The following is a 25526-nucleotide window of genomic DNA, read 5'->3' on the forward strand; positions in this document are numbered from 1 at the left end:
TCTGTTAATATTATTTAATTGACCTGAGCTGACATGAACAATGAACAGTATTTTTAACTATCGTTTACTACAATTAATAAATACTATAACAAATGATTATTAATTGTTATATAATGCATTTAAAGTGTTACCAACATTGTTTTCTAAGACACAAACTGTGTACAGCTAAACTGCATTAAGGCTGAAATACACTACATGTCATTTTAGCTCAAACTTTTACACCGATCTGCAGTCGGGTTGAACTGAAACTAGTTGCAACCAGTCAGAGCCAGTCTGCAGATATTGACAGATTTCACAGAACACACGTCTGATATCTTGTGCTGACTTTAGAGGGGAATATGTTTTAAGATTTTAAAAGTTGTTTAGTGTATTCCCACCTTTAGTGGTGCAGAATTGATCTTAAAAATGTTTAAGATCTTATAAATATTTATCATAACAATCACTTATTTCTCACATACCATGTTGATTTGCGCGGGGTCACGTGACAGACATTCGCTGGCGTTCCTCTGCTTGCTATACTGTCCGTCTGCTTCACACTCCAGATACACGAACCCATGTCGAACTGACACACAAGCACATTCACAGATGGAGTGGTCACACAGGGTGCATAAGAGAATACTCCATATGGAGAAATGTGTTCAAATAGTGGAAGAAGATGAGCTAAGATAAAAGAAGTGCATTATGTAAACTGCAGCCACAAATAATACATTTTTTACAGAAATTGCTACAATCATATTTAATGTCAAGCTTGAACAAGTGTAAATAGATCTTAAGTTTGATTTATGCTTTTTGCAATCTGAAAACAGTTTATGGTTTTATGTGTCAAATCCTTTGTAAACTACCCCCCCCCCCCTTTTTTTTTTCTTTTTTTTTTGCAATTGTTGCAATGTAAATAATGCTTAATAGTCCTAAAATAAATAAATGTAAATGTTCTATTTACAGTACCTTCCTTGTGCCAGGGCAGGTACCAGGGACAAGCCACACTCACTGTAGTATTGGGCAAAGCATCCGGCCAGCAGGCATACTTATCAAACGTTCGGTTGCACACGACACCTGGAAAAAAAAAAAACATTGATGTTAAAGTCTACTTGTCTTTGCTTGTTGCGCTGGACGTAATCTGCATGTGACATGACTCCTAATCTGAGGGCTCAGCAGTGTTTTCTAACACACATAACAGCACTGTGCACTTTTATCATCGCTGGACTATCATCCAAGCCTTATGGAAGGACAATAACAAATCACCTGTCATTGGCGGTTCTCTGCTGATATTTCGAAAACATTCATCTCGGTACATCATCCATCTTGCCATCAAAGTTTTGAGGGGTACGGCAGATGACACCTGTAAGATCCAATTAGTGAATTTATTTTTCTATAAAACATAAAAGAAATTAGCTAGCAGAATTTCAAGGCTGCCCTTTGTAATACAGTGAAAGATGGTGAAGCTTTTGTGTTGTGTTGGTTTAGATGGAGTGTTAAAAAATAACCATAAAACACAGTAACCGCTGCACTTCTGCAAGCTGGGATTCATTAATGAACCTGTGTGATGGTATAGTATTTTTTTTATTTCCTCACATGAATATGCTGAATTAATGCCTAATCTAATCTTCAGTGAGTTGCATAATGCTCAGACTCTTAGCCAACTTGAAAAAGAGCTGAGAGGTGCGTGTTGCATTTCTATTTGCTTTCTGCTTTTTAAGATATATGTGATATAATGTTGTTTACACAAAATTATTTATCCAAAAAAAGTAGTTGCAGCACACTAACATGACCATATGACAGCTTAAAATGCTATCTGATCTAATAAAAAAATATAGAAGACAAACTCAAATATTTTCTCAATAAAATACAATTATTAACTTTTTCATATAGTATGAATTTGTATAATAATAAAAATAAAATAATTTTTGAGTTTGACAACGAACACAGGAAAACACAGCTATACAATATAGTTCAAAACATAATAATAATAATTTCTGAAGATTGACTCTCAGTCTTTATTCACCCTTTTCTCATGTTTTCTCAACAGAATTCATAAAAGTATAGAATAGAATAGAATAGAATAGAATAGAATAGAATAGAATAGAATAGAATAGTTCTAATAGGGGCACATTGTAACAGTGTTATAACGTTCCCCATCTGTGCAACATGGGATTTAAAACCTGCTAGTGTCTTCTGCTAGTTATCGAAGCATTAAATAACCATATCATCTGTTAGATAACATATTGGAGATTAAAATAATATCAGATTTGTCTAATTTAATGATAAACGAAAAATTAACACAAGTAAGAAATGTACTTTTGCTATGGTTAAATAAATGTTCAGTGATATCTTCCAAAGATTTCTGAATTTTGGCGCAATTTTTTCTCTATATAGTGTTGATATGGCAACTAGTACATACACTAAGTTTCGTCATGCTAGCATGTGTGGAAGTATTTAAAACAACTGATTATAATTTGAACGGTACTGTGATAGTTTGTTACTTTTAAAGTTACTAAATTGCAACTTTGTAATTACAAATATATTTAAATACATGACATACAAGTTTCAATAGAAATGACATTAAAGTATATTTATATTTACAGTAAGTGGGTCAGCTAATTGCATTTAACATCAACTTTAAGAACAACACATTTTTATTTAATTGTGCAATTAACATTCAATTAGGTGTCTGAAAACATAATATTCATTTGAAATATTCTCTTAAAGTATATTATTTCCATATTAAGTATGCTGAAGTGCTATACTTCTTTTTCACAAAAGGGCTAGTCAAGCCCCTGTTCGGGAGACAGGTTGGGTGACCAGATGTCCAGATAAAATCAGGACAGTCCCGATTATACGAGCCATGCCCCACGTCCTGATGGAGCTACAGGGCGACATTTGTCCCGATAATTAGAGTTAGCTTTATTCTGATTGTATTAAAAAAATTGGTTATACATAGAAGTATACAACCACTGATCCCTCTTCAGAATACTGAGAGCTGAGTAACAAACATGCAGTGAGTAACTGCACAAATGAAGGAATCGTTTTTTCACGGTCATCTGGTCACTTTAAGAGATGGCGAGAGAATAAAGAGAGGAAGGGGGATAATCTCTGACCTGGATGCAGGAGGAGAAACTGAGTAGGGTCAGAAGGAGGAATACTTGTGACATCCCTTAGTCCTGCTGCTGCTGGCACTGGGAGGGGAGCCGAGGGTCCAAAGGGATATGCTCACCTCATAGGAAGGCTTCAGCTGTCACCACACAACCTAAACCACAGACAGACAGACAGAGAGTCAGAGATCAACATGTTATCAACAGCAAACCATGATCTGTGATATATACAACATACATGTAGTCTATTCAAAATTGTGCTTTTAAAAATACCTCAGAAAACTAGTGTACACAAGGGTACATTTACACGACAACGATGTGCTAAAAAGAGAAAAGGTTTTCCTTCGCGTTTTTTTTTCTGCGTGCACACGACAACGCTGTCAAAATTATGAAGACAAAAATTGACTGAAAATGCTGTATTATTCATGCCAGGCCAGTAGTTGGTGATGTGACTTTGTACATAAACACTACGCATCTCTAGACTGAACACATAATACGCATGCGCATGATGTCACCGGTTTCACAAATTCGCATTTTCGTACTTTACACAGACGAAGAGACGAAGAACGGCCAAAACGCATACAGTTTTTCAGTTTTTAGTTGAAAACAGTTTCGCGTAAATGGCCGCTGAGACTCTTATGCTCACCAAGGCTCCATTTACTTGAACACTAATATTGTGAAATAATTTAAAATAACTGTTTCTATTTGAATATATTTTTTAAATGTAATTTATTCCTGTGATCAAAGCTGAATTTCCAGCATCATTACTCCAGTCTTCAGTGTCACATGATCCTTCAGATCCTTCTGATATGATGATTTGATGCTCAAGCAACATTTCTGATTATTATCAGTGTTGAAAACAGTTGTGCTTCTTCATATTTTTGTGGAAATGTAATGTGTGTTTTTACAGGATTTTTATTTATTTATTTTTTTAATGAAATGAAGTGATGAATATAGACAGCTAACAATATAAAATTATCATAACACAACATAATATCTTGCTAATTTTCCACATCCCTACTCCCAAAACAAGCCTGGGAACCAGAACTGATGTTGGCTCTTGAGTAATAATGCGAGAAGTGTGGGCCTCATTGGCTCCCTAAACTTATTTCACTGTTTGCTGAATGTAAGCAATCAGGATAGCACACAGGCCAAAGAATGTTTGCAGTGCAATTAAGACATGGACTACTGATCTACAGTATAAAAACAACAGGCTCATTATCCCAGAGTGAAGAAGCCTCTGGGAAAAGGAAGGTCACAGACTGTTGACCATGTCACTGTCTTTGCTCCAAGCTCTTGCTTGCGTGATGAAGCAGATAGTTGTGGATAGGATACACTAACACTTACACTGCATTCAGCTCAATTACTAGCATGCTGGTATGATATACTAGCATATGATGGTAACAGATATGATCACAGTACAGATATAGACTCTAGTAAGCTGCCTACATACTACAGGCTGCAAATTAAATGGATAGTTCACCCAAAACTTATAATTATGTCATAATTTACTCAACCTCATGTTGTTTCAAACCTGACTTTTTTTCTTCTGTTGAATATAAAAGAATACATTTGTAACCAAATTGTTCAGGTCACCATAGACTTTGTATTGACAAAAAAACACTGAGATATTTCTCAGCGTATCTTCTTTATGTTTGGAACTACATGAGGGTGATGATGACAGATTGTTTTCTTTTTGTGTGAACTATCCGTTTTAATGCATCATAGGCAAGATAACTTCAGTAGGATGCAATCCCAGAATGTACTGCAATGAGCTCCGTTTAAAAAAATGGGATATTGACAATAACATACTATTACTCTTTTTGAGTCGTGTGCTAGTATGCTATTCCAAATCCATAGTGTACATACAAAGACAACACAAAAAATGGTTTCAAAAAAATGTCAATCTAATTACAATATAACTAAATATGCAATTGTACTGTGTATTTTCAGACTGTTACTTTAGCAACATGCTAAGAGCAAACTAATGAAATCAGTTGGGTTGTCACATGCTACTTGTGACACAAAGAGTTGCTGCATACATGCAAGGTCTGTTTCAAGTATGATGCTGCCTTTGTAGAGCAAGGTACTGTAGCTCACTGATGTTGGCAACCCAAAGTGTAGTAACAGTTACTCACCTGGTTACTGATCCACATCCCACCCCTACTTCAGCTGTAGTCGGAGAACAGAACGAAATCTGAAACGTTTCTGCAAAAAACACCTTTACCATGGAAACATTTTTGGCTAAAACGTTTCAAATTCCATTCTGTTCCAGTCTGGGCAGGTTGGGAGAGGCATGTCACTGAAATGATCTTTCGACCTTATTGTGGTGAATACACAAAAATAACAAACAGCAGCACCAGCCGATAGCTCCGGAAATAAATTAAATAAAAAATTACATCAATTTGACATTATTTTTCTTAAAATTGCATCCGATGGCAGTTGCTCTGCTATCAGATGGCACATTCTGGAAATACAGAATTTACACTCTGCAGAATGTTTTGAGTTAATTTATTATATATAGCCTATATATATAATAAGGCTGGAATTAAAATAAATAATGATATGCATGGACAAATCATTTATAATAAATGCTGCAATATTCCATAAAAATAGGAATTGTTAAATTGGTCATAATGATGGTTCTAAAAAGAACATTTGTGTTTTTAGTTTAATGCAACGTGGTTTTAAGTAAAAAAAAAGAAAAAAAAAAGAAAGCAATAATCACCATTATTGTTGCTCCTCTATGCCCCGCCTTTCTGAAACAGCTACAGCTACATAACACACTAAAGAAAAAGGAAAACATATGACCCCTTGAATTTTGTTGAATTTAATTAATTTGCCCTCGTAATTTTTTATCAAAATAACTTCCCCTACCTTGCAGCAACATCTCTTCTCTTGTGATGTGTTTACTGGCATGAGGGCGGGACAACCTGTCACTCACATGACATCGGCCAATAGCAAACCACAACCTTACACCCATCTAATCAATTCCCCATGGATAAAATCAAGTACTGCCCTACATTTTTTTTCTTGTTTGAGAAGCTGTTTCTCTTGGATATGTATACATCACAATAGGGAAGAAAAAATCAGTTGTGTTCATTAGAAGAATTGTACATTGTTGACAACTATTTTGAAGTGTTGTGCACTGACGTAATGTGTGTGAGAACGGAAGTGAACAAGATGGATGAAGTTTACTACTCCTATCCTATGTGCTATTGTTTAATAAATCCTGACAGATAGGCTACCACATTATCCCAATTTCATGTTGATTTCAGAATGGTGATTTAATGACTGACACTTTTGCAGAGGTTTTAGACTTTAATAACACTGGGCCCTATCTTGCACCCAGCGCAATTGACTTTGTACACTGACGCATGTATCATTCCTATTTTGCACCCGCGCAAAGCGGACTTTTCCCTCCACAGAAGCACGTCGGTTAACTAGCAAATACACTTGCGCTCCCCGGGGCGGTTCAGCGCAAAGAGGAGGCGTGTTCCGGCGCAAACGTTCCCTCATGCTATTTTGCAGGTTTAGAAAACAATTCCGCCAGTGACCAGGAAAAACCTAGTCTAAAGTCAGTGGCGCGTTGGGCATGTTATTCATGCTATTTTAAGGGTGCATGCTTGGCCATAATCAATGAAGCGTGTGCACAACGCGCATTACAATTTGATGCTCTCATCTACACAGAAGCAGCCGTTTTCATTTTTGCAAATCATACATTATTACTAGGAAAAATATTAGGTCTTGTAGGTCTTGATAAGCCTAGGGCTTCTACGTATCCCTTTACGAACAGTGTGATTATTATGCAAAAAAAAAAAAAAAGGTTTTGTTTTTCTTGATTTTGTTTTATTTTTATTGATGGATATTTAATGTGTTGCTGTCTTTGGTTTAATTTATTTTTTAATTGTACGAAATAAAGATTTCATTCATTTCTTCATATTAATACACGAGGGAAATCATTGTTGTGTCCATGAAGATGTGAAAATAAAATAGGCATAAATCTAGCTTACACATTTAATCATACGCCCAAATTATCATACGCCTGTTTAACCGAAGCTAATTTGGGTGTGTTTGTTTCTCCATCCCCAATGTTACTTCTCTGTGTTTTACGGCCGTGACGAGAACGTCGGTCTCCTCGGCTGTGAAGCGCTCCTGGCGCGCGCCTGGCAAATCCGCCGTTATAATAGGAATCCGCTTAGAAAAAGCGCGCCTGCTCTTAAAGGGAATGTGAGATGTCGCTCTGATTGGTTTATTTCACGTTACGCCCAAACCACACCTATGAATAATGAAGCTACTTCAGACCAACCCCTTTTAGATTTGCGTCGGGCGCAAGAGTCATTTATCCCGCCGGGAAAATAGCAACAGCGCCGAGACCCGCCCACAAAGTTACTTGCGCTTTGCGCTTTGACACTTGCGTTTCAGATCGTTAAAATAGGGCCCACTGTGTGCATTCATGGTAACCATGCTACTACAGATTCAGTATCATTATTTAACTTCACGCTAAGTAGAAAATGTTGTGGTTATTAATAACAGCAGTTAAGACGGTTCATGGAGAGGTACAGAAAAATTAGAGTGACACATGCCCGAAGCATTTCTTCCGCACACCCCATCCACTGCTGGACACTCAGGATAGTCTGTCAGTGAAATGAGCTTCTGCAACATGGCACAGGACAGAAACGATTAGAGAGGATTCTGCTATTACAATCCTTATCTGAATGCTATGGTTTTGATGATGAACATACAGAGCAAGGGACAAAAGACTGAATCCGTGTGAAATTAGTTTCTGGTCTTGCATCCTAAGTGAGCTGCAGTGCAAAAAAAATAAAATAAATAATAATAATAATTTCTTAATCAGTATTTTAGACTTTCATTAAAAAAATATCCAAAAATCCTTAAAACAAGATGAATTTACATTAATTGTTCAAATTTATTTTCTATTGGCAGGTAAGTTAATATATATATAAATATTTAATATAATAATAAATAATAAATAAATGTGTTTTTTTTTGCAGTGTAACATGACACTGTCTGTCACTCACTTCGATGTGGTGTTGATGACTGACACTAGGAGTTGCACTCGGGAGCCCCAAAACACCTCTGACACTTTGAGAGAAAGGCCAATGAGAATTGGTGAGTGGAATTTGCATGTCACTACCCCGGACATCCAGGTATAAAAGGGAGACGGCGTGCATTACTCATTCAGATTTGCTCTTCGGAGCCAAACGATTGTCATTTCTACACAAGCTCATTTCATTCACCTGTGGAAGAAGAGAGTTGCATTTCAAAAGAGTGAAGTGACGTGAAGGCCAATATGGTAACCCATACTCATTTGTCCTCTGCATTTAATCCATCCAAGTTAGTGCACACACATTAGGAGCAGTAAAGACACACACTGCAAACTGTGGACACACACGGCCGGAGCACCCAAGGAGCTACAGTGGGTGTCTTGCTCAAGGGAACCTCAGTCGTGGCTATTGAGGGTGGAGATAGCGCGGTTCATTCACTCCCCCACCTACATTTTTACTTCCGGTATTGAGCATCGAACTGGCAACCTTTGGGTTACAAGTCTGACTCTCTAACCATTAGGCCAAAACTGCCCCAAAATTTGCCCATAAACTTCATCATCCTGGTCCTGGTGATCCACACGTTAAACCCCACGGGCCTCCTGTTTGTCCCTTGTATTGCATGTTCTGCCCGGTGGAATTCCCGAATGACTTTGACGTTGTGTCACATGGCGCACCTGATTTCTCACTCGGGGCTCCAGATTAGGATGATAGCACCATCAGACGGTGGGCTTATTGCCTTCCGACGCTGAGGACTCGGCTGGACTCCCACCCTAGGGTGTGGTAGCTCAGTCTGAGTCTGATGCAGAGTTGGCAGCCATACTTGCTCTGGCCATCGAAAACATGGAGCTGGAGAGGGATCCTCCATCCTGTCCCGAGCGTTCGTGGCTGGATGATTGGTATCTGGGCTCGGAACGTGACTCACAGCCGCGCCCAGCCCCAGTGCCTTTCTTCCGGGAAGTGTATGAAGAACTGACAAAGTCATGGAGGGCATCTTTCACTGCCCAGTCCTACTTCATAAGCTCTAGTTCTGAGCCGGGATTAATGCATTAACTATGCTTAGCAACCAACTTTACTCTCGGCCAGAGCTCTTGCTCCGTGCGACAGCCCCTCTCTGGTGAATCCCCCTGAGGAAGGACCTTCTTTTTCAGGGACGGGGCACAATCTGGCACCTACGCTCAGACCTCTGGAATGCGGAAGACTTGAGTGGGCTATCACTAGCGGTTATAGACACCATCACTCAGGCTAGAGCCCCCTCTACGAGGCGGACCTATGCCTTGAATGAGTCTGTTCCCCCAAGGCGAAGACCCACAGAGATGCACAGTCGGGTCATTGCTTTCTTTCCTGCAGAAGAGATTGGAAATGTGCCTTGAGATCTGTCTGGAATACTCTCACGTGATCCTGAGACCCCAGCCGGGCTATGTGCAAATTCCCACTTCCCTTTTAGGGACCAATTGGTGAGCTTGCACTGCACTGAGGCAGACTCAGCTTTGTCATTGCTGTGTCCAGTACGCACGCTGCGTGTTTTCTTGGACCACACGCAGAGCTTCAAAAGCTCTGAGCAGTTCTTTGTCTGTTTTGGAGGACAGCAAAAGGGGAAGGCTGTCTCTAAACAGAGGATGACCCATTGGATTGTGGATGCCATTGCCTTGGCATACCAGGCCCAAGGTGTGCTGTGCCCCTTAAGAGTGCATGCACACTCCACAAGAAGAGTTGCATCCTCCTGGGCTCCAGCAAACGGCGTCTCTCTAACAGACATCTGTAGAGCGGCAGGCTGAACGACACCCAAAACCCTTCGTGAGATTTTATAATTTGTGGGTTGAGCCATTTTCGTCCCATGAGCTATTGAGTATGAACAGGTAAGTTATGGACAATGGGCCGGGTGTACTGCTTGCACACAGCGCCTTTCCCCTCCCTGTGGTCATCATGTGCGCTTTTTTGTCCATGCGACTTCCCTGGACTGGCAAACCCTGGAAGTGAGATTTTTTTCCCCCTCAGCAGTCGAATCCGGTGGAGGAATACAACGCCAGGTCCAGTCCTCATGATGAATGCCCTTTTTCTGGTCAGTCCGTATACTTGGTGCTAGGTGCTCCAAACGTAGTGGTTCCCTGATGTTAATCTCATATTATGTCTTCTCCATGATACGGTTTTCCTAATGGTAAACCTGTGTCTTCCCTTAGGCAGAGCTCCGTCTCTGCCGCCAGTTGCTACGTTTCTAGTAGTTCCTCTCTTTTCAGGTAGGACCTACTACAGGGACCTTTTTTCACGAGTGGTACTTCCCGGTTGGTAAGTCCATGTGATATATTCTCCACATATTAACCTCTCTTATGGCATGATGTGTTTTCCGTAGTGAGAGAGCGCTTCCCCAGCACTAATTCTGGTCTGCATAGCTGTGAGCTTCTATTTTTTAAACAAAAAGAGAGAAAAGGTCAAAAAGATCAGCTAAAGTGACCTTTTCCCATGGTAAATACTGCCCTCTCTGTCCCCACGTGGTACAAAGGTCTACACGGCTTATGTGGGGCGTTGTGTAGGTTATTATGTTGCAAGTGCGCTTGTTACCAAGCAAGTGGGGCTTGCCGAAATCTGCACCGGCAAAACCTTGTAACACGGTTTAGCTATTGCGGTTACTATTGTAACCTCTGTTCCATTATGGAAGGAACAAAGCGTGGTGTCCCTCCTGCCGCAACACTGAACACCCGCTCTAATGGCCAGGGACACTGTCCTAGCTCTTCAGCACAAACCTGAATGAGTGATGCATGCTATCTCCCTTTTATACCCATATGCTCGGTGGAGTAACTATAAAGAGGCTCTCCAGTGTGTTCATGTTTTTACTGGCAGACGTCAGACCGTCATGGACAGTTGGTGTCATCCTGGCAGTATATTCATTAACCAAACCAATTGGCTATGGATGTCAAGGTTATGTCTAATTATGTAAAATGTACACTAAAAAAAAAAGTGAAACAAGTATGCTATTTATTTAAAATGTATTTTTATATTTGTCTGATTGAAAAATAATGGTTTCTGGTGTCATGAATTGAGAAATACAAGTTTTCTAGATCTTTTGAAGAGGTTGTTGTACTATTCTGAACGTTTCAGAACTCAAAACTTCCTCATTAGTCCAAAAACAGTTTAAGTGAAAACAAGTTGGAAAAACAACTCATTTTAAATTTTGTCACATTATTACGTCATAGTGTGATGAAAGACAGCCTCTGCAGAGGAAAATCAATGCCTACTTCTACATCATTGCCTCTTTATCCTCGCCCACTGATTCGCACATGTCATGTAGTAGTAAAAATGAGAGAGACACAAACACAGGATTACTACAACAATTACTCTGTATTTTTTTTTTTTTTTTTTTTTTTTTTTTTTTTACTTTGCAAAGAACAGGCTTAGTGCAATATATTCTTATTAGTGCAATATTAAAATTTGTCTACAAATTAATTATTTTTGTACTGTAATATTGTTTGTGTTTGTTGTATTTTTTCGGCACCAAGGGACCCACTTCCTAATTTCGTTGTACGTGAGTATAATGACCATAAAGACTTTCTATTCTATTCTATTCTATTCTATTCTATTCTATTCTATTCTATTCTATTCTATTCTATTCTATTCTACAGAACAATAGAGATGCCTCAGAAGATTACAAGAAGTTTTGAAGTGCCGTCCTTGTGATCCTATTAAGAAGCCTGAATGAACTTAAGCAAGTAACTTCAGTAAGACATTTTGTTTGTTTGCTTAATTTGACTGTGGATTCATTTTTAAACAAGACACCGTTCGGCGCAGGCTTTTCAGAGAACCTGAAAATAAAAGATGATGCAGTGCAGACTATATTGGATCCGACAGTAATGGCAAAACACTCAAGTGTGTGTAACAGTGTTTTTTTTTTTTTTTTTTTTTACCATGTGTCACTATTGCTTTGTCTGATACAGATTGTTTGATATGTACTTGAGTATTTATACTTTAGCACTGCAGTCAAACTGTGAATAGTTGTGATTTGCTGTTCTCCTTTGCTTCTGCATTTATGGGTTTAATATGGGGGGTTCCCAGATACGGAAGAAAGCACATAGACAATGCTGCTTTTGTTATTGTTCTGATCTAAGCCAATTACTGCAATCCTTTTCAAAACAATTCCACACATGTTATGGTGGGGACGTTGAAAATTATTTTAATATGCAAAACTGTTACCCAATCATAGCAGTGGGCATTTACTTCCAAGTCTTGATTGGGGAGTGTTTGAAAGAAAGGGTCAACATTAAGATAGAAAAGAGCTTATTACTTCTAAATTAGGATATTTTTAAAGTTAAAATCTTGGTAAAACTATAAGTGGACCACAGAGAACATTATAAAATAAAAATAAAAAGGTTCAGTTTGGCTGAAAAACACTCCCCAATAGAGGGCAGGGACAACCTGTCACTCACATGAGATTGACCAATAGAAATTGACCACAACCATTTAACCATTTAATCAGTTCCCAAAATCCCACAAAATCAGGTCCTGCAGTAAATTAGTTTTTGTTCTAGAAGCTATTTCAATTGGATGTACGTCACAATAGAGATAAAATGACAATCGCAACTTCAGTTAAGCTGACTTTAAGGTTTGATCCACAATTCTGGCAAGAACTGCCTGTCTGTCTGACCAACATGTGAAGCAGCAAGTCACAGCTCCATTTTGTTACATGCTGACCCCCTGGGGTTGCTTTTTTTCTTATGAGTGCAAAAGAGACTCTAAATACTCTGTTGACTTTGATCTTCCATACAAGTTTCATACATCAATCGATCATGTTAAGTGTGTATTTTTTTTGTGTATACTCACAATAAAAACAAAGTGTTGTGCTTTTTGCCAAATAAAGAAAAATAAACACGATGCGAGTTCTGCTTTCTCTCTGTCAGTGAAGTCAATTCTGAAATGCATCCGAAAATGAACTGTAACTCAGCGAATACTCAGTCAAACAGGCATACAGACACACAGGTATGAAGCTTGAATTCTCTTCTTTTAAATGAAGTAATTTTTATAAAAAACAAATATTCTCAGTTTATGTAATATCATGTATGAAAAGAGAGAGATGTCAGTCGTTCTCATCTCAGCTCATTATGTTTTAATGTGACCCCGCCCACGGAGAGCGCGCGCTATTCAAATGCAAATGTGAGGCGATCCATGCAAACCTGTGAGCGCCCACATCAGCTGGATAACACACACCGCGAGTTCACTTTCAGACTCATTTACTTTATGACGCTGTGAGGAATAATACTATCTTAATAATAATCCTGGAAAATTTACCTCAGAAGTTCTGGAAGTTTCATTTCGAGGAGCAACGGATCCAGCTGAGGAATAGGTCAGTTATATTTGCTTTGTTCTAATCGCAATAGTGTCTGTACACGCAAAAATAATTAAATATGAATCGCGTTTCTGTGTGTGAATGAATGAACGCACAGATGCGCGCTGTTGTGTAGCTACTACAGCTGGCAAAAATACTGTTTAAAAATGAATCGCGTTTTTGTGTGTGAATGAATGAACAGCTTTTATCAAACTCTATTGCTATACTGAGATGAGTAAAAATCGACTACAAAAATCGGATAGATTATAAAGTTTTTACTGTAAAATACTGCCACATCAAATAAGCTTATAATGTTGCCAATTTCTGCTCATGTTAAATATATATATATATATATATATATATATATATATATATATATATATATATATATTATGTTTTTTCAAAAATAAAGTAATCAACTAAGATGTTATTATAGTGTTTGTTCCAATGTAGGCAATATTAAAATTATTTATCTCTTTAAATTATTTTTATTGTGTTTTATTAGTGACACATTTGGGTAGAGAATATATTCAAAAACTTTCTGAAAATACAGTATGGGAACAATTAACTGCACAATTACTAGAAATGCTTACCTTGGATATTATACAATTTGCAAGCACAATTTGTGGAAGAAAAAAAAACAACAACTGTGAACCAATTTTGTATTGTCCTTGCATTCTTTCCTGTGGCTCAGTGACACACCTGAATGAATGGCTCATTATGTATGCGGGCCTCATTGTCTCCTCAGGTGTGAACCACTAAATATGCATGATGGTGTTGGATCGTTGACGCCCACTCGCATATTGCCTTTCCAAACAGAAAGTGTCTTGCAAAATTTAAATCAATGTATTGTTTTATGAGAATGATTAGGCAGGATGATTTTCAGATCATTTTGAAGAAAAAACTCTAGGCAACAACATCCATTAGTCAAAAGTCTGGTGGACACATATTTAGTATGTGTTTTGTGGCCTTTTTTCAGAAACTTTAGTTTAAAATGTTTTCAATAACCACGCATAAACATTATTCTCTCAAAAATACAAACATGTACATACATGTTGCTCACATATTATGGTAGCCCTGTTTGTGCTAAATAGAGTGTAATTACTTTGCCATTAATATGTTTATAAGAAACTGAAAAAAGCACAAATGTCAGGGCATGTCAGAACATCTCAAGGACCCCCAAAACACCTCAGACCCCTGAGGGTTAAAGCAACTTTAAAATCAGGCAGTGGGTCAGGAAAAAGTACACCAGAGGCACTTTTTAAATTCATTCCCCACACTGTTGCCTCAGACACCACTAACACTGAGTGACAGATTCAACACCTGAGACCTTGCCTCACACGCACGCTGCAATTCTGTTAGTAGGAGTTTGTTGCGGATGGGGAATATTGCCTAGGAATAGTACTTGAGTCCTATTAGGCTAATCTCACTTAACAAGACTAAGTAAAAATTGACAAAGGGATATCTTCAAGCCTATCTAAAGCTGCAACTTTAGCCAACTCTCATATCACATCTTAAGCCAATTTCTGACAACAATAGCTAAAAAAGTGACAGGGGCACAGATGCGCTTTTAGCAAATTAGATGAGGCCATGCTTAAAATCGGATGCGAAAATTGCGAAATAATGACTAGTGGCACAGAGGCCGAAGGTAATGAGATACTGTATAAAGACAAAACGCCATTAGCAGAATGTGAGCTGTATGCATGCAGTTCAGGGTTTTCTTTCCAGCTCTTACAATCTGTCAGCGTATAAATCTCTCTTTTGATGCATTTAAATAAATCTATATATTCTAGTTTGTTGTGTAACATGAATGACAGAAGCTAATTATTTTAGTATATTAGCTATTCAAGCAAATGTCACACTAGTTATGAAATAATAAGTTATGACTGGTTGATATAATTTAGTAACAAGCATTTGACCAGTTTCAAATAATGAAAATGTAGGTTATGTACAGTATATAATTGCAAACACTCAGACATATTAAATTATATGTAATAATCTAGTCTCCCTTATTGTAAGTCTATTAATGATACATTTACTTTTGGTACATAAATGCTATACTAAAAGACGTCTTTAGTCATCAGTGTCATGAATATTTTTTTGTGGAAAACGTGATGCACATTATTTTCAGGATTCTTTAATGAAAAGAATGTTAGAAAGTTCAAAAGAAAGACATATTTTACAGTTTAAATGTCTTTACTGTCAGTACTGTCAGTACTATGCTGAATAAAAGTATTAATTTCTTAAAATAAAAACTGAGCGGTAGTGTATAATACTTGTAATAGTTCATTAGTATTAACAATAATTAAGTAATAATTGTCACTGTGTTTAAATTCACTACAGAATTTAATTACAGAGGAGACTGTAAATGCCTCTTAACAAACAAAGCAGCAACGCATTGAGCATTCACTCATAATTTACAAGTGCCACACAACAACCATTGACTATTTGTATTTAAGGGCTCACTTTAATCCTGGCATTTTACAAAATGGAAACATTGACTGTCATGAAAGAGAAAACAAACCTCTCTGACAGAAGAGCACAATGCAGGGCTGCTCTCGTGCCCCTCTGAAGAGCGCAGTGAGAGTTTGGTGGACACATGGGCAGTGTGTATTTACAGCCATGCCATTGTTGTGTGGTCTCGCATGAGTTACCCAAATCTGAGTGGATCCATCGGTGAAACATTTAATAGAGCAGCGATTGTCAAACAGACTGAGATCTGACATATATACACGGGCGAATATGCAATAAGCTTTAAAGGTGCACTGATACCACTTTCCCAGTGAAATGAGGCTGGTGAATCTGAAGTTTCAATTGACTTTACAGCCAAACGATGACATGACATTGTTACTACATAATATGCCCGCAAACAAACACTTCACAATTTTTTTTTTCAACTATTTTAGTTATCATTTCTGAGTGAAACAGAAACTTCAGCAAGACAAAAGATAGTAAGATAGGAAATTACAATCTGTCAGGAACTGATTAGATTGTGAAAAAGTGATACATACTGTACCTGAAGAGTATGATGTCAGCAACTCATATTACATTTTGATAAAAGATGCAGTTTTTTGCATTGTGCACAATAACACCAGAGTCACACATTAAGAAAATAAGAAAAAAAGCAAATAAATACATAAATAAAAAAGCTTTGTTAAGGCCAGTGATATGACTGAAATGTTAATCTTATGTGAATTTACAACATGTTAAACATAAACATTTGTTATAGGCACTATTTTTTTTAAAATGTTTTTAGATGTAAAACTTTTGAGAGAGAAAAAAAAATCACTTTGCAGATGCAGATATTCATTACTCATTTGTTTGTTTTATATCTTTAAAAATGCATTTAAATTAGATAAGAGGGTTCATGTTGTAAATGTATTATTAGTAGGTCGAATTCAATAAGCACTGTATTTGTAAGCAATAAGGTGCGAGGGGCTGTGCTGTATGGTGAATAAGTCACGGCTGAAGGTGACTCGTTCATCATACAGCACTAGCCTCGAGTACCTTTATTGCTTTTATAAAATGGTTACCACGCAATACAAATATTAAAGCAAAAACATTTATAATCGCTACTGTCATTAAGTAAAATCACTAAATGCCTTCCTTCTGCTGGATTGTTCTTGAAATAAGAACAAACATATGTTTATGTTACTAAGGGTGGTTGCTAAGGGTGTTGCGCAGTGATACACAGAACCGCTGGGTGAAGCGGTCATAGTCATAGCTTTATTGTGAATAAAACACAGCTAACTAACCAATTTTTAATTGCATGTAGGCAATAACAGCCAGCCAGACAGTGTGACCCCAAAAGACTGTCCCACTATCCCTTTTTTACCCCATTAAACTGGGGTAAGAGAACAAGTGCAGTTCCCAGAGCGCCTCTTCCCCACTGGGACGTGACAGTTCGGAGCCCATGATCTGATTAGGAGCTCACAGACGCTTCAGAGATACCATTGTCATGAACCAGCATGTTGGAAAGGTTGTATGCCAATGAGGAACGCGGTAGGACACGTCTGAGAGTGCCAGTGCTGCACAGCCCTGTCACATCACACCCCAAATGCTGTCACTTGATGGAGGTTCAGATTAATGTCACTGCTTCTGTGCCTGTGTCAGCAGCGATACTCACTGACTACCGCTGACTCCATCTGCAACTCTTACTCTACCACACCATTTCCATCAACACCATGTCTGATATGCCACAGATGAGACTCAGTGGTTCTGTTTCAAAACCAACTGAGCTGACTGTCTGCTGTCTACATAGGCAGCATCGTACATCAAGTAACTGGTTTGGAACAACCAGGTCTGATTTCACTGCAGCTTTCGACACAATTGATCATGCCGTTCCTATTGAAAAACTTAAACAGGACATTGGTAATCATGGTGTTGCCCTATGGTGGTGTCCCACAAGGTTCTATACTGGGACCATGTTTATTTACTTTATTTAATATACACCTCAGTTAAAATTTTTCCAAAACATGGCATCTTGTATCACTGCTATGCGGATGATACCACAATGTGCCTTCCTGTAAAGTCAGGGGATGATGCCACTTTAAATTCTCTCTTTGATTGTCCTTAGGATGTTAAAATCTTTTGTCTTGTAAAAGAAGCCTTTTGCTTCCGCAGTGTGTTTATGATGCTTAAATGCTTCCTATGTAGGCAGCACACTAGGTTTTGGAACAGAGTCTGGATTTATGATCTTCATTCATCCCCTTTCTTCCACTATCTCATGCTGTCTTTACAGATCTCTGAGTTTGTAGTGGACAAGCAGCCCATCATCACATGTATGATTGCTTCATGCTGAAACAACTTCAGTTGTGAAAAGCATGCCTTGCTTAGAAAACACAAAAATAAATGTTTATATGATTCATCGCTTATGTTAGCTTGAGCATCAATTGCGAACATTTTTACAATAGAAGTCAATATTGTTATACGCCTACACAACTGCTTTAGTTTGAAAACAGCTCAGGCTAAAGCAGTTGTGTAGGTGTCTTACAATGTAGGTTTCTGTTGTAATAAAGGGGTTTTCAAAACCACTAGCACTAAGTATTAAACTCATCCTGGAGCGATTGAGCTACAAACATAAATGATGCCTCAAATCATGCAGGCTGTTGAGAAGAGGTGTGTTGTTTATAAACGATATAACTGAAGATTTTAGAAAATCTATGAATATCATCTTTTTACTTTTTTAGCCAGTAAGCCAAAGATCACCCTGTAGCAACATGATAAAACCCCTACCAACACCCTATCATTGTTAGAGCAAGTTTTGCACCAGCAAATCTCATTCATATCACTTTATAAAATAAAAAAATATAGAGTTAATCCTGTATAACCTCCTGAACCTCCCAGTAACGTAGCTGTACATTACCAAAGGAAAAGCATTAATAAGGAATGATGGCATTCCCTTGTGACAAATAAGTACACTTTAAAATACACTTTAGCAAAAGAGAATATTACAGATATAATATAGGAATATTCTTAAGTGTGGGCTGAATGCAATGTTTTCGGACATTCAGTTTAGTATATTGTAATATCATTGTTATAAAATACAATTGTCATATCGAATAACACACTACCGTTTAAATTATAATCAAGTACTTTACATGTGCTATAGTATGTTAGTCAACACATCAAAATAAGAGTACTTATTTAAAGAACAACAAAAGATTATTAAAACATAATGCTTTAAAATGTTCTTAAAGTAAACTTTTAATTTTGCATTATTACAATGTGCGCTTAAAAGGGAACTTAAGTGTGTTCAACAGTCATGAAAGTGTACTTTCTTTAAGTGGTGGTCTTTTATGTTTTATGTTATGCTTTTAAAAAAAAATACTTAAGGAAAAGTGCACATTCAAAACAAATAACTACTTTTTTTGTGTTTTTGTGAACTAAATTTGTGAATCAAAGTGGTTGGTATGTATGCATATGGATGGTGACTGAGAGAATGTTTTATTTTACATGACAGTGTTTTAATTTTGTGTAATAACACTCAACAGTAATTGTATTAATGTTGCTGTAGGTTCTGCATATTAATTTCAGCAACCCTGCTGTAAGGCATTAGAAACCCTATATCAGTCAATGCTTCATTTAGTAACCCATACTTAAAGTGATTCAGTGCTGAAAAAAAAGAATACATGCTTGTGTAAGACTGAAAAAAAAGAAATAAAAACTGGAAGAGAGGGCAACTCTCTGAGAGAACAAAGGAAATTAACATTTGAACTCACTCTTGTGCACCATTCTGCAAGTCTCACCTCAGAATCATCCTAATCTACATCTCTTTCCCTCTTCCCTCTTCCCTCATTCCTTCTCTCTCATGCTGAGATCACCAAAATTCACCCAAGAATCTATATGGTTTAATGTGAATAATTATCATACAGTATTATACATGTTTGGTATCATTTGAAATGTCTCAGTGAGACTGGTACAATGGTCTCATTCCCAAAGCAGTAAACCAAAAGGTAATACGGTTTTTAAGAGTTTAGAAATAACTCGCACACAGAGGAGGGTGTGTCTTCCAGGCAAATGGCCTCCTGCTCCCAAAAGGTGTCAACTCTGAATGCAAATTTCCATTGTTAGCAAATGTTTCCAAGTGAAAGAAGTTTCTTTCTTGGTCTGATTATATAATGAATTGCAACAAGAGGCTCGGGGCGATTTGCAACTCAAATTAGCCCGTGATGCTGAGTGTATGCAAAACTTCGCATCATGCATTTTATATGTCAGATTCGCATCTATTCCAGAGCATTTGATGTTTTGTATTTATTATCTTTGAACTGATTATGAAATTGGCATGATACATTTACCTGACATAATAAATTGTTAAATTTGATTTTATTCCAAATGACTCTGAAAATGTTTTCCCAAGTAGATTAAACGGATTCGTATGTTCCCGCAAGTGATGGATGAACAATTAATTTCTTTCCAAACAGCAAACAGCAAACAGCAAAGGTATTTTATAAAGCTGCTCACATGGATAATGACTGAAAAGACAAATCTTCCTATTAGGTTTTCACTCACTGCACCTGAACAACAACCAATTTACTGGGTGAGTGAACTTGCTTATAGATGCATTACCTGTATGTGTGTGTGTGTGTGTGTGTCAGATTTTTCCTACACTGGAAGGACTAAAATGTCCCCAAAGGGATTGTAAAACTTTTAAACCTACATGTTTGTGAGCAGCTAGAAGTCCAGATAAGAAAAATGGCTTAATAAACATTCAAAATAATATCTTAATGAAAGTGTAAAATGCAGAAAAGCCACTGTGATGTATGGGATAAAAAAGAAATGGTAACACTTTCTATGAAGTGCATGCTTATAATGAATTATAGCTCCATTTATACTTATTTATAAGCATTACTATTCTATACATATATTTATAAAAACTCATTAAGACCTATACTGCATTATAAGAACAGTTAATTTTGTATAATTACTTATAAGTAATGCATTTGCTTTTTTAATGTGCATGCTCATAATCCATTATTCACTGATTTATAAATTATATATAAATATAAAAATAGTTCCAGAGACATTTGTTTATTAATTTTGCAATTTAGTAATTTAGTTTTAGTAATTTTGATTGGTTAAAATATATTTCTCCTCAGACATATGCATGGAATTTCTTGTAGCAGTTTGAAATTATACTTTAAAAAATATTGTTGCATTGTTTTGCTAGTATGTAACATTAAAAAAGATTTTTTTTAAATATAACTGTTTGCATTAATGATTTCTGTGTTTTACCCCATTATTTTATTACAGAAATGATGGTTCATTAGTTAAATAAAGTAAACAACTTCAAATGTATAATAAGCACATCTTCATGATTTCTAAACATTTGGTTTCACTTTACTTAAAGCCATCAATGATGCATTTATAGAGGTTAGTAACTGTATTATTACTTACAACAAGTATTTATAAGAACTCAACACGGCTATTAATGGAAATATATTCACTTATTTGACAAATAAATCTGAATTACTAAAAAGTGTGACTATAATATAATAACATTATAGCAATGCAGGTTGCATCTTTATAAATACATTCATGGAACCATACGTCTGACTAATTAATACTTTTTAATCAGTATTGATTTATTAATACTAATGAATCAGTTTATAATGGATTATGATTATGTGCATTGAAAAAGCAAATGTAAATACAAAAATAATACAAATGTAACTATAACTGTTCTTATAATGCAGTACAGATCTTAATGAGTCTTTATAAATATATTTAAAGAATAGTAATACTTGCTTATAAATACTGATAAATGGAGTTATAATTCATTATAAGGATGGACTATATATATATTACTAGCTCAGTATAAAATAATAGAGGGCAATGTCAAGTCCTCATCATGGCAGAAAAACAAATGTGTGTGTGTGTGTGTGTGTGTGTGTGTGTGTGTGTGTGTGTGTGTGTGTGTGTGTGTGTGTGTTTGTTACGGTTAAGTGGCTGGATGATTAATGTGACTGGTGTGTTGGCCTTAACCTCAGAACACCTATAAGGCATCTTCTTGTATATCCTAAAATAGTAATATCAACACTTTAATCCACATCGACAGCCCTGTCAACTCACTGACAACATGCATTGTCTGAATACCATCTGAAGGCATGACATGGATATGGGTTTTAGAGGGCAGAGGAAACACCATGAAACTACTTTCCTTTGTCAACATGAGTCATTAATATTTCACACAACTGAATTAATAGCTGCTCTTCCACCGTCTTGCCGAATGGTTTTCATTGGGGAAACATGCTGTTTCATGCCAATTTGGGTCAGCTGTTCTTTTTTCACTGCACTGCTGCCACTGGGGAGGAACACACCGAAAAGTAAAAGTTCCCAGACTAGCTATAAAGTACATTAATTAGCATAATATGATATAAGAAATATATGGATGTTTAAGGTTTAATGTGTTCGCTAGCACTTTAAACCTCGCTGACGAAAGGGTGTGTAACAATAACATGAAAAATGCTGCAATGCAAAAAATACCAAAGTTGTCCAGAAAGTAAAAAAGGCTTGACATCAGACAATGTAGCTACATGTAATAAATGGTTTGATATGAAGGTATGTTCTTGGAGATTTGGAACGCTCAGTCATTTGTCTGCAAGAATCCATTAACAGCCCATTTGCAGCGATTTTCTGGGATTTCTGTCTGTGCCTGCAGATGCTTCACATGGTCCCATACCTTTCACATCATCCCATAAGCTGAACATCTGGAGGTTTTAAAGTATTTCTGTGAGGCTTTAAATTGAATTCATCTTGTTCATTAGAAATATTCCATAGGCTAAGTGAAAAAAAAAAAAAAAGCCAGAATGTTCCTTCAATATTATCATGGACCTGTGATTTGTTGTTTCACAGGATACATAGACACCGTCATTGTCGAACCTTCAGTGCATCTATAGTTGAGAAACAGAATTAGTTCTGCCAGTGCTCTTTGTGCTTATAGTGCTGATAATGTGTAATATGCTTGCTAATGCACTGAATGAATGCTATATGATAAAGAGAACATTGATTATTCAAAATATCTATATTTTCAAGGATATAATTGCATTACCACCAGGCAAACACACATGGGGTTTGCTTGAGGCTCTTTAGCCCAAGTCATCAATATTTAACATAGCTGCCATTAGCATCACTTAGTCTCCAGTGATTTTTGTGCACAATTAAGTAAAATATGGATGAGTGAAATGTGAATTAAAGAGTCTGATGAAGAGCGAGGAGAACAGATGGCAAAAGAGAGAGAAAGAATATTATATTAATGATCATTCATATGTTAAATAGAGAGGTACTTAATTGATCCTCAATGGATAATTTATGATGTTAACGCACAGAACTAATGGCGAATGATGTAAAAATGGCTAATCTAATTACCATTAAAACTGCTCAAAAGAGGAAGCAGCCAACTTAAAGCCACAATCAGAAGTTGCTGCTAGCTTTTAAGGGCACACCATAGTCACAATACGGTTCTGAGTTGAAGAAAGATCTCTGCAAGCTCTCTTAACAATATCCTTCCAAAAAAGCGCAGAGGAGCACACAGTTACACTCAACATTCAGAGCGAGCAGGGCTGGACTTACTCAAAGGTTACAGGTCCCCTGTCAAATGCCAGGAAGATTTTCCATAACCACAGGAAAGGGTATAGCATAAGCCGCGTTTCCACTGAAATTACCCGGAACAATTTGTCCCAGGAACTTTTTTACCAGGAACTTTGTTTCCCCCAGACGTGTTGCTTCCACCGCAGTCTAAAGTACCATGAAGATTAGACAAATAGTCCGGTGACGTAGGACTGCGTGCGACTTTACAGTTCCCACTGGATTTCATCCTCTGAATTTAAGCTTAATAAGGCCTGAACCTCGTCGTCGGTCCATCGGTCGTATTTTTTAAACTCCATTGTTGATTCGAATAGCAGACGACTGTTACTGCACGCACCGCAACAGATGGCGGTTGAATAAAATGCTGTGTGGAGTCAACCAATCAAAATGCGGCATGAACTCGACCAATCAGCATTTTCAATGCCCAAGTCCCACCCCTGAAAGTTCCTGAACTTTGAAAAAGTACTAAAGACTTTCGGAGGGGGAAATATTTCCCCGGAACTTCATTTAGACCAGCGGTGTAAACACACCGAGTACCACCCCAAAGTTCCTAGTTCCTGGGGAAAGTTCCTGCGGTGGAAACGCGGCTAAACTGAGTCATTTTTACAGAGGTAGGAAGGCAACAAAGCACGTCCAAATCCAATCATCTATTGAGATACATTTATTAGCTGAGTGATAAAGAAAGACATATCAAAATCTTTACTGATCCTGGAACAACATTCCAATTAACCAATCACATTTGAGGGACAAGTTTACAGTTCACGTCAAGTTTTATTTAGTTTTATTATAATTTTATTTCTATTTAGGCTTACAACCAGGGTGAGGTGCTTCAACATCAGTGTTATTCACCATCATTTCCCTCTGGTTTTAGGGATATGTTATGGGTAGGGTTAGGTTTAGGGGTAGGGATATGGTTAAGACTACATTTTCAGACAGGAATGTTGTTCCAGAATCAACAAAATACTGTATGTCTTACTTGGCTAAATCAAGGCTCCTTGTGTAGTGTGAGCATCACTGTGAATCAGATCTTGATTCACAAGAATGTTATAACCAAAAGTTTTTTGGTCCCCATTGACTTCCATAGTATGATATGTTTGTTATATAAAATACTACGGAAGGCAATGGGGACCAGAAACCACTTGGTTACCAACATTCTTCAAAATATCTCATTTTGTGTTCAACAGAACAAATTAACTCCTACAGGTTTAAATGATGTAAATGATGACAAAGGCAGCCAATATTTCAACTTTAGAGAGACTTTTTGGCTTTGGGGACACGGGTTGCACCCTGATCAGATTTGTCAAATATGATCTTCCACATTCTCATCGGACCTACATTTCTATTTGTTTGCAATGTAGCTCCTAAAAGTTGTCTTTCAAACTACTACTAAACGGTGGAAATACTTAACGACAATAATTAACCAAACTCATACTTATAAATATAATATTATGCATTTATACACTATCATTCAAAAGTTTGAGGCCAGTAAGATTTTCAATAGTTTTTGAAAGTCTCTTATGCTCACCAAGGCTGCATTTATTTGATAAAAAAAAAATACATCATATTGTGAAATATTATTATAATTTCAAATAAATGCTTTATATTTAAATATATTTTAAAATGTAATTTATTCCTGTGAAGGAAAAACTGAATTTTCAGCATTATTACTCCAGTCTTCAATGCCATTGTAATATGCTGATTTGATGCTCAGTTAGTCTATTAAGTGCTTTGAGTGCAGAGAAAAGCGCTATATAAATGTAATTTATAATTATTATTATTATTATTATTATTATTATTATTATCATCATCAATGAACATAAGAGACTTCTTTCAAAAACATTAAAAAATCTAAATGATTCCAAACCATTGACCAGTAGTGTATAGGAGCGAAAGAAGCAAAAATGTGCAGAATGGTTAAGGGATGGCAGTAGTATACAGCTGGGAGAAATAAGCAGTGTGTGTGTGTGTGTG

The 25526-nt window shown here is 36.9% G+C and overlaps 1 protein-coding gene across 3 annotated transcripts in view; it reads right to left on the reverse strand.

Annotated features, from left to right (window-relative positions):
- The window catches only part of gcgra (glucagon receptor a), a 70003-nt gene that overhangs the window by 18998 nt on the left and 25479 nt on the right, over positions 1-25526 (reverse strand). For 2 of the 3 annotated variants that reach the window (XM_084407190.1, XM_084407188.1), the window contains exons 2-5: positions 3096-3244; positions 1243-1339; positions 946-1053; positions 459-562 (exon numbers count right to left, since the gene is read on the reverse strand). In XM_084407190.1, the coding sequence (XP_084263316.1) occupies positions 459-562; positions 946-1053; positions 1243-1339; positions 3096-3149 (363 nt within the window). In that variant the 5' untranslated portion in view covers positions 3150-3244. Of the gene's footprint in view, positions 1-458; positions 563-945; positions 1054-1242; positions 1340-3095; positions 3245-5817; positions 6103-25526 lie in introns of those variants that run through there. The other variant, XM_084407189.1, reaches the window with a different exon arrangement.

Source organism: Rutilus rutilus, assembly GCF_951802725.1.
Source record: "Rutilus rutilus genome assembly, chromosome: 1".
In the NCBI taxonomy this organism is placed as follows: Eukaryota; Metazoa; Chordata; class Actinopteri; order Cypriniformes; family Leuciscidae; genus Rutilus; species Rutilus rutilus.